Raw genomic sequence first — 11,264 nt, 5'->3', positions numbered from 1 at the left:
CGCTTGAATATGTAATATTCAGCACTTATCATCAGCAGGTGAAGGCTGAGCATCAGAGACCAGCCGGTTTATTGCAACCATTACCTGTAGCAAAGTGGAAATGGGAACATATTGCTATCGATTTTGTGACAGGTCTACCAAGGTCACCGAGGGGCAATGAAGCCATATGGGTCATCATTGATAGGTTGACCAAGACAGCTCACTTTTTGCCTATTAAGGCAATAGATGATGCAAAGAAGTTTGGTATACTTTATGTGAAGGAGATTGTAAGGTTGTATGGAGTTCTAGTAACCATTGTCTCATATAGGGATGCCAAGTTCACTTCGAAGTTCTGGGAAGGACATCAAGTAGCATTTAGCTCAGTGTTGCACCTGAGTACGGCATTCCATCCACAGACGGACGGCCAGTCGGAGCGTACTATCCAGATTTTGGAGGATATGTTTAGGGCATGTGTACTTGACTTGGGTGGTAGTTGGGAAGATCATCTACCGCTTATTGAGTTTGCCTACAACAACAATTATCAGGCGAGCATTAAGATGGCTCCATTTGAGGCGTTGTACGGCAGACCTTGTAGGTCTCCAGTGACTGAGTTGGGCGAGACAGCCGCCTTAGGACCTGACATAGTACTCGAGACTACTGAGAAGATTAAGCTGATCAGACAGAGGTTAATTACAGCTTAGAGCCGACAGAAGAGTTATGCGGATAAACGGAGATGGTCATTATCCTTTGAGGTGGGAGACCACGTTTTTCTTCGGGTTCTTCCACGGAAAGGATTGTTGAGGTTCGGGAAGAGTGGTAAGTTATCGCCACGATTTATTGGACGTTTTGAAATCTTAGACCGAGTAGGAGAGGCTGCCTATAGACTTGCTTTGCCACCATAGTTGGACAGGGTCCACAATGTTTTCCATGTATCGATGTTACGGAAGTACGAGCCGGATCCATCTCACATTTTGATTTGGGTTGATATGGACATTAAAAAAGATGTTTCCTACGACGAGGGACCAGTTCAGATCCTTAACACACAGCAGAAGGTGTTGAAGAACAAGATGATACCATTGGTAAAAGTTCTTTGGAGACACCAAGGAAGCGAAGAGGCTACTTGGGAGCTCGAACAGGAGGTTCGCTCCAAGTATCCAGAGTTGTTTTCTCCCTCAAGTATGGCTTGATTTCGGAGACAAAATCTTTTAAAGTTGGGGAGAATGTAATGGTTAATTATATATATATATATATATATATATATATATATAATTATTAAACATTACTTTTTCTACTGTGGGACCCACCTGTGATATAAGGGTCATTACAGACCCATTTTTTTTTCAATCAGCTTTCTCTCTCGGCAGTTTTTTTTCTCTCTCTCACTGCCTCTGTATTTCTTTTTTTCTTTTTCTTTTGCAACTTCAACTTTTGATTCCTCTCTCATTTCTTGGTGTTTTTAAGTACCGTTTGCGGCAAATTGAAGCCCATGACGAGATCTTCAAATCCATACCAGCAATTTCAGCTTTTGGCCACTCTAAGAAGTCCAAAAATTGAGACCCATTTTGAGGGTTTGAGGTAAAAATTGGGGCTTTTGGCTTAGATTGAGGTAGAGGTCTCTAACTCACATTTTCTTATTCCCTTGTGAGTTAATTTCATGTAATTGTTGTTAATTTGTCCAATTGATGATAATTATCCTAGAATAATTGTGTTGTAATGTATAAAGTTCATAATCCTTTATGAAGTGTTGTCTAGCATGACTAATTTGTGTAAAATCTAGCAAATTACTTGGTTGTTGTATATACGTTGATGTGTAGTTATGTGTATTAATTGACCCATGTGAAAAGCTTGCCTAAATATTGATTTTTATATACCTATCATACTAGATCTCGATTGTATGAAAACATGTTATAGTTTTACTTGAAAAATTCTTGTGAATCATATTATATTAATTAAGTTTGAATTAGTTATGTAATGATGAACTTGGACATGGCATGATGCATCTATACACTAGCATTGGGTATGAAATGGGATTAATGTGATTTGAAATGAAAAAGGGAAATTTTAGGAAGAAGTTTTGATTTAAATGGTGTTGAGAAAACCCGGTCGCTGCGAGGTCATCAAAGGGCCGGTGTGTTAATATAGCCTAGAGGGAATTAGGGAGATTACCCTAGCGTGGTTGAGCTAGTTGGGCCCAAAATGACGCCGCAGGGCTACCAAGGGTCAGGGACACTAGCCAATCCTTCTCTCGTGTCGTTGCGAGGTCTCCAAAGGGCGGGTTATATTAACAGTTTGAAAATGATGGATTTGAATGTTGAAAATGGGGAGCGACATCGGCATGCATTGCATTTCATAGCATCATATTGTGTATGCTGAGATTGGATTTAATGTTGTACTTTCCCGACATAGTATGACCCCGATTCTTATTGTCCTATTTCTTATTTGGATTCACAGGGACACAAGAGGTGTGTCTTAGGCACCACCTACTGAGCAAATTTGCTCACCCCTTTTTATTTAACATTTTTTTCAAGAAACGGAAAAGAAGTGGCGGTTGACGTTCCACCACAGGCCTAAATTAGATTAGAAGATCATTTTGCTAGTTTTGTATTTAAGTCCCATATTTTTTTGTAAAATCTTAATTTGTTATATTTGGTATAGAGATTTGTAAACTCTTGTTATTGTAATTATATTTATGGGCTGTAATTTTATTATAAGTGGTCTAAACGTTGTAAGACATGGATTTTAGATCTTAACCATGTATTGTTGGGACTATAATCACGATATTTGAATTAAATGGTATGTGAATGCTCCACCGTGAAATGAACTATGTTGAGGTCTAATGAATGGATGAAAGGGATGCTGGAATGTATTATTTGCATTTTTATGCATTTAAGCAAATTTTCGTAGGACCCCTTTTAGCGGAGGTCATGTCGAAATTTTTTTATAAATGGTATCAGTTTAAGGGTCGTTGCAAAATTTTGTATCAGAGCCTTGGTTCGAAAACCATTAGGACGACGGGTAGAAGTCTACCTAGGGTTGTCTAAGAAGTCATTTGCATTGTTAATTCTTTATTTATAACAGTATTTTGCTAAGTGAAAAAACATGCTTAACTATTTACTTGTTTACGCGCTTACGTGCTTATATTATATCCTTCAACAATTTCAAGTCGTCCTATGATTTTGGAGTTCTCTTCTGCTGATTTGGGCAAATGGTCTAAGAGAATATTGATTGTTGACGCTGACAAAACATTATGGAGTGGTTTGTACTTATGCTGTTGATAGTGGTAGGAGATGCAATTGCATAGTGAGGTAGAATATGGAGAAATCACGTAGGGGTCTTATGATTGTACACCTGAATTTAATCTCGCTTGCCACAATGATGAGGTTGTTTCCATCCAACTCTCTCTCATGCTGAGTTCCATGTCTATGATATTCGGTACTTGTCAAATCCCAAATCACACCTTTGAAATTGCTTTGGGTACTACAAATTGGCTATTTTATTCACATGAAGAGTGCTTGGAGTGGGTTTTTACACTTGATGCGAAGCCTAAGAACATACTCCTGTACTCCAGTTACCACCCAATAATGGCTGGCAGATCTTTGTGTGTCTGAGCAGAGGTTGCATTGATGATTGGACCTTCAGGAAATGCTTCATGGATCGAAGAAACCATACAATACCATGGATGGTGAATATCGCAAGAATAAGATGGAGCTTAATGTGGAGGAGGAAAACAGAAATGCAAGACCCACCATGAGTAAGTAGTGGATGTACTTCTGGGTCATCTATGCAAGTGATGACTTCTAAAAAGAGTCATTGTTAATCCTTGGATCATGTTTGTCATTTTGTAAATTTTTGTTTGTTGAGCATTTTTAATATTGGTTTCCAGTGTGTTATTTTATTATCTTCTCTGTAATTCGGTCTGCTAGGCCTTTTGCTAAATTTGTAGTTTTTTGGTCGAGTTTATCATATCTTTTTAAGTATTTATGGTGTAAAAATGCCACTTAGCTTCTATTATGAACTTGCAATAAAGTCACATATGACAAAACCCACCTTGACATTGTCATTATGTGAAATTGTGACATTAATAATGTATAGTTGTAAAAAGTAGTGCTACTCATATGGAATAAATATAGTAAATTATCTATTCGAATAATTTTTAATGAGTTATATACACCAAATACAATTAAGTGGATGGTTCTACTTCTTTATTTGTTGTATAATTGACCAATTAAAAGAGTAAGTCTAATAATATTTTTTTTTTTTTTTTCACCATAGTAAGTCTAACAATTTATTGTAATTATTCTGTGTAAGAATTATTTTTCTAATTATAATAGTTTAGTTTTATTTTATTTTATTTTGTATGAAATTGACAAATTTTAACCGTTGGTTGGGCTCAGGCCATCACACGCACTTTGATCTACTATTTTGGGCTGAGATTTAATCCTTGTAATGGTTGTTGTGGGCTTCCCTTTCGGCCCGCTCCAAAAAAAAAATAAAAAACAAAAAGTTTTGTAAGCGAGGAGTGCTACAGTAGCGCTCTGGTTGGCTACAAAGCCAATTAGAGATCCCACTTTTATTATTATTATTATTATTATTTTAGTTTCTATTATTATATATATCCTTTATTTAAAAAAAAAAAATTACAATCAATCTCATTATCGAAGTGAAGGTTTATTGCCCAATTTTACATTGGATAATGTCTATATAATACAAAAACATTATTACCCTATGTTTAATATATAACCGTCACTTTTGTATAAAATTATAGTAAATGGTATTATGATGCGTTCAAAATAAGTGGTATATCTTCACAATTTTGTGAGTCACAGTTTTTAAAGTGAACTTTTAACACGAGATGAAAGGAGTACAGTTTTTGTCTACTTAGTCCAAGAAATTAAAGCTCTAATGATAACTATTAGTGGGAACTACAAGCCATTAAACGTAGTTAGGATTCAAAAATTTCCTCTAGGATGAGTAGAAGGGTATGGCATGAGACCTCTAGAATGTCCTGGCACTCTCTTGTAATTTTATCTTTTCCACATGCACCAAGATTTAACCAGAACGTTCTCGCCTCTCTCTCTTTCTCTCTCTCTAAAATAATAAATCACTGTGACAAGAACTTTCAAGACTCACACCCTTTCCCAGCCACGTGCGTCTCCTCTTATAAATTCAACACATTCTTACTCCCTCACAAAAAAACACACACACAAACTGCACAAAACACACACTCAAAACTCTCACATTGCTTCTATATTTTTCTAAGATGAGGGGTTCTAAATTTTCTGTGGTACTTTTGATCTGCTTGTTGCAGCTCTTCTTGTTACTCGAACCATCTGATGGGTCATCAGTGCTTCCCTTCGTGGAACGCTCTCCGTGTGGTGGTCTGTGGTCGGATCCTTTCCCGGATCCGTTCCGGATGCTGGAACATATACCTCTTCGGTTGGAGCGGGACGAAAGTGTGGCCGTTGCCGCGGCGAGGGTTGACTGGAAGGAGACTCCGGAGGCTCACCTCATCATGCTGGACGTGCCGGGCCTTAAGAAGGAGGAGCTGAAGATCGAGGTGGACGAGAACCGCGTGCTGCGTATCAGCGGAGAGAAGAAGAGGAAAGAGGAGGTGGAAGGGGATAAGTGGCACCGTGTAGAGAGATTATATGGTAAGTTCTTGAGGCAGTTCCGGTTGCCGGAAAATGTGGACTTGGACTCCGTCCAGGCCAAGCTTGAGAATGGCGTGTTAACTATGTCAATTGTCAAGTTGTCACCGGATAGGATCATGGGTCCCAAGGTTGTTAACATTGCCGTCGGAGAAGAACAACCACATGCCAAGTTGGACGCCAAAGCTAACAAGGAGACCAAGCAAGAGCTATAAGTTTTTTGTTTTTTTTTTTTTTTTTGTTTTTGTTTTTTGGTGTGTATGGTGTCTATGTGTATCCCAGTGAGACTCCCAAGCTTACTTCTTGCGAAGATATGTAGAGCCATGTTATCTATTGGGTGAAAATTGAATAAGATTTGCATCTTTCTTCACCAATTAAACGGGAAGCAAACGTTTATATAATTAAAGTATAAACAAAATGGTAAACAATTTTTCCACCATTCATTTTGATTATTATGAAAAAAATAAGTCACATTTTAGTGAAGATAATTAATTTCGATGATTATTTAAAAAATAATAATAATTTATTAGATATTATATGGAATATTTGAAATCGGGGCTTTCGAGGAACTTGCTATGAAATAAATTGTAGGGGGAATTTTTGAAATAAGGACTTCCAAAATGGTTCTGCTGGTTAACTCTTATCATCCTTTTTTTTTTTTTTTTTTTTTTTTTTGTGTTTGTTTAAGTGCTCTATCATTAATCATTCTATAAGCAATTAATTTTTGTTACATGAAGTATTAGCTAAAATTACAATTGAAAAAATATAAACAAAAGAATAGAAATATTATTGGCAGTACCCGCATCTCTTTAGTCAATTTAGTTTTTTATACAAGATCATTTAGTGTTTTTTTTTTTTTAATTATTGAGATAGGTGTGAATTCTATATATTCGTTTCTGGATCCATTCTGCTCGAGCAAGAATCAAAATATAAAAATTTGGTTCAATTAGAAAAATTTTAATCGGTAAATTGAATTTAGGAACTCGTGCAACAAAAAAAAAAAAAAAAAAAAAAAAATCCTCAATTTACTCCCCTATTGTTCAAAAAAATTCCTACCGACAAATCATAATTAATCATACTTTATCATTAAAAAAAAAAAAAAAAAAAGGGTAAAATGTCAAAATTATCTTTAAATTCATATATGATTTAATAGTTTTCCTTCTAACATAACAATACTCTGCATAATATGATATATATATATATACACACACACACACATACATATTGTCTCTCTTTGATATATCTCTCCCAATTTTATTCAAGCATCCACCAACGTTATCTTTTATTCCATAGCCATAAATAAATCCAATTATTTACAACATTGCTTAACTAGTAACCGAATGACATATTATGTTTGTGCACAAAGTTAATATTTGAAGAAGGAATATGCAAGTGTAAAAAATTGTAATAAGAAATAAACAAGTCCACACAAATGAAAATACTCATAGAATTGATCTAAACTTCCTAATATTGCTTTGACATGGCCTCCTCTAAATACAAGAAGTAATTTTTTTTTTATCTAATTTTTCTCTATTTTTCATATATCCCCTTTTTTTATGATTTCTATCTATTTATACTAAAAATTTATAACTTGTTCTTAATTTTTTTCTTGATATTTTTGAAGAGATTGGAATTGGATTGCTGATTATTTGGAGCGGGAATACTATGCAATTTCTTGGGGCTTGTTGATTTCAGGTGCTCTATTTTAGAGAGATGTACCATTAACGACACAGAGAAATTTTAGAGAGAAAAAAAAAATAGAAAGAGATATTATATTTTCTTATAGAATGAGAGTTCTATGAATGGAAGGAAAATATCTACTTCGTGTATCACTTTTACCTCTATTTGAAAAAGTGTGCAAAAAACACCCCTATTCTTTTCACATTATGCGAAAAACAACCCTCAATCGAAAATATGACATAAATTAATACTGTAATACCCATTTTACCTTTTTAGTCTTCCAAAAATGCACATACCAAACCTTGAACTGGTTCAATCTAAAACTGATTTGGGATAAGGAAAGACTGGTAACCAAACGCCCTTTTTCTCCTCCACCTTTCTTCACAGAATGAACTTATGTGATGGCGACTGTAGTTGGATGAGGGTAACGAGACGACGTGGCTAAAACCTACCAAGCTTTCTCCAACAACGACCCTTGTGATCGGCGACAATGACGATATCTTCAACGCGCCTAAGAAAGGATGGGGCAAGACAGCACTACAAGGTCCTCTATCGGTGACGAGGCCACTGTAATGGCTATTGTAGAACACCAAAAAAAATAATAATAATAATAACAAAAGTTTTCGACCAACACAAACCAATGGAAAAGCATCTGCACACAGACGAAACTGGCTAGCATGAATCAATGGGGAAGTTGACTGTTATAAGCACCGATCGCGATTCAGTGGCGATGACTATCTCTAACCAATCATATACTAGAAACCTTTTCTCAATGGGTTTACTAATAATTTTCGACGGGCGACGACAGTGGCAACGATCAGGACTCTTTGCTCTGAGTGTAGAAGTAATAATTTCTTATAATTCAGTTATCTACTCTATCTGACACCTGTGTTCTCTGTGTGAACATATATTATAGACATTCGAAGTCTATGCCATCCAATCAGTTTCCACAATAAATATTATCTTCCTACATACTGATTTAGCATAAGATCCTGGCACCTATGCCACCTCAAATACCTCCCAAATCGGTGTCCAATCATTTTCTGATAAGACTCAACGATTTACTATTAGGACGCACTAACTGACCAAATATAGAATACAATGAATCCAAAATTTAAGCTCTGAGTTAAAGAGTATACAACGCGAAAATCACACAACGAAAGACACTCTAGGGACACTTGAACCTGGAGTGATCTGATACCAACTGTGATACCCCTTAATTTCGGAATAAGGGTTGATCAAATCCGCGCACAAAATCAATGGATATCAAAACAATTAAATTATTCCAAACAAGCATAGAGTACAAAATGAAATAAAAGAATAAATAATACGCTGAAGAAAAACTAATAAATAAAAATTTCCATTAATAACTCGCCAATGGTTACAACTAGGGAATCCCGTAACTCAAGGACCCCTTAACTAAAATCCACTATCCATAAATCCATTAATAATTACTGAAGAAATAATATCCTACTTTGAATTAAAATAGAAAGAATGGATAAGTCCTCCAGCTGCGGATCCTCAACCTTGAGACTTGAACTTCTAATAATCTGAAAAATAAATCGTGGGTTAAACCCTACGAGCAAACTCTATCTACCAGGCCTCTGAAAACCAATAAGCATATCATCTCTAATCAAAATCAAACCTAATAAAGTTTTAAGTTTAATAAAGATAAACATATGTATAAATAATTATACACAATATAATCTTCACATCCATTAATAAGTTTATTAATTTTCAAAACTATTAAACCAAGATTAAAACATGTACCTAAATCAATCCACAATCTCCTTATCTTTTAAAGAGAAAACTTTTAACCATAATTCCATTTTAAATAATTATTTAATTATTTAAATAATAAACCATAATCTAAAGAATAATTCCTTTTATCCAAAACCCTATAACCACTAATGAATGATTTTATTTATTTAAATCATAAAGCAAAGATTTATGCTTTGGCAATCCATCCACGACTTCTCCAATATTATTTTAATCCAATAACTATAGATGAAATTTTAATCATCTAACATATAGCAATTTAATTATGCTTTGGTAAATCAACCATGCCATTATAAATATATTTATTTATATATTCGTAACTTAACCATGCCTCCTTAAGTATTTTTATTTATACATTGGCAATTTAATCATGCCTCCACAAGTATATTTATTTATACATTGGCAAATCAACCATGCCTCCTATGTATATAATTTATAAATACAAATAAGGCAATATTTTTTAAGCCTTTGGCAACTCACTCATGTCTACAATTCATCTATGTACCAATTTTAGACTTAACGATTGCTAATTCATACATAGACATCCTATGCAGATTATAAGCATATCACTAATTTAATAATCAATCCATCCAGATATATCAATTAATAATAACACCAATAATCTTAATTAACATACATATATAAACACATATATATTATAATATATGGGTATAATCCTTCCTTAATAAGCCTTAATTATTTAAAATCACATATACATATATATCAACAATTCTATATATATATATATATATATATATATATATATATATATATATATATATATATCCTCTTTCCATAACTAATTATTAATTTATTTATATTTACGCAATTTCAATACTACTAAATATCGTCAGAAATAGTTTCCGATAGATACTCCATCTCGGTAAATAATTTTTCGACACTGTCTTACTAAAACATAAATATCTCCTAATAGGATGGGGATCTAAAAATGAAATTGGTACCATTGGAAAGAGGACGAAAAATCCTTGAATTTGAGCTCAAGAATGACCCAATTTCGATTTAAAATGATTGAGTTATGTCCGTTCAATTTCATGTCACAAAACAGGCAAACATGGATCAGCACGCGCGCCCACGCGTTTTCCACACACTTGTACGCACCGGATCCAAGTCTCCATGTGTATTGGCGCGTTCTGATTGGTTGAAGTCTTTCAGCTGCTGTGAGCTCATTCACACCAGATTATTTCTATGTTAACTAAACCACATCTACGGTCTGGATGCACATGCGTATCCTTTTTTCTACGCCACAATGCACCGAATCATTCTACTTGTAATAAATTAATCCAATGGCCTAGATTAGCGTGTGTAACATCTTATCATGTGTAACATCTTATCATGATTCGGTGCATGTACAATGCACCGAATCATTCTACTTATAATAAATTAATCCAATGGCCTAGATTAGCGTGTGTAACATCTTATCATGAGCCGCAATGCATCAGATTAATCTACTTAAAATTAAATAATCTAATGGTCCAAATCAGCATGTGTACCACCATTTCATGTGCCGCATTTCACTGGATTATCTGCACTTCATCATTACAATCCAATGGCCATGATCCACGTGCACGAGGTAGAGAAGTAAGCCGCGGCATACCGAATCGAAACCCCCCTTTGAAGCACCGATTCACAGACTGTGTCTGTATACTGTATACATATATAAACAGTATATATATATATATATAATTTTCTAACAATTATAGGAAAATAAAATATAATAAATTCCTAAAAATATATAATAAAAAAAAAACCAAAAAATTATAGAAAATTACAAAAAATTCCCAGAAATTTTTTAAACCCTAAATAACCCTCTTGAGTCACAGATCAAGCATAACAATTGATTTAAAAATAAAAACAACACATACATCTCACAATTTAAAATCCAACGTTACAAAAAATAAAATATAGTAATTCATGTTTTTAATTTATCCAATATAATCATGATTTAATCAAACAAATTAATCTAAACATTGATACTCAAGGTGAAATCCTTATGAGTTCTAAGAGGAAACATTGAGAAGAACTCGCCTGAAGGTTTCGAAATAAAACCGACGCTTCAAGCTTTAATTATCTTTTTCAATTCAGCATCATCTTTCTCTGATCCGGCCTCCTCTTCTTCTCTCTCTCTACCTCTCTTATTTTTCTAACGTCAAAAACCTT

The 11,264-nt window shown here is 34.4% G+C and overlaps 1 protein-coding gene across 1 annotated transcript; it reads left to right on the top strand.

Annotated features, from left to right (window-relative positions):
- Nucleotides 1–5,039: 5,039 nt before the first annotated feature.
- LOC132273291 (22.0 kDa heat shock protein-like) lies at nucleotides 5,040–6,858 on the top strand. The gene has a single exon (XM_059774280.1). It carries the CDS (start codon nucleotides 5,240–5,242, stop codon nucleotides 5,840–5,842), a length of 603 nt encoding a protein of 200 aa, XP_059630263.1. The 5' UTR covers nucleotides 5,040–5,239; the 3' UTR covers nucleotides 5,843–6,858.
- The last annotated feature ends 4,406 nt before the right edge of the window (nucleotides 6,859–11,264 follow it).

The sequence above is a fragment of the Cornus florida genome, unplaced genomic scaffold, assembly GCF_030987335.1.
Source record: "Cornus florida cultivar Cherokee Brave unplaced genomic scaffold, ASM3098733v1 CherokeeBrave_3.0.0_Hap2_Chr09, whole genome shotgun sequence".
Classification (NCBI taxonomy): domain Eukaryota; kingdom Viridiplantae; phylum Streptophyta; class Magnoliopsida; order Cornales; family Cornaceae; genus Cornus; species Cornus florida.
This window is presented reverse-complemented; position numbering and strand designations above follow the sequence as displayed.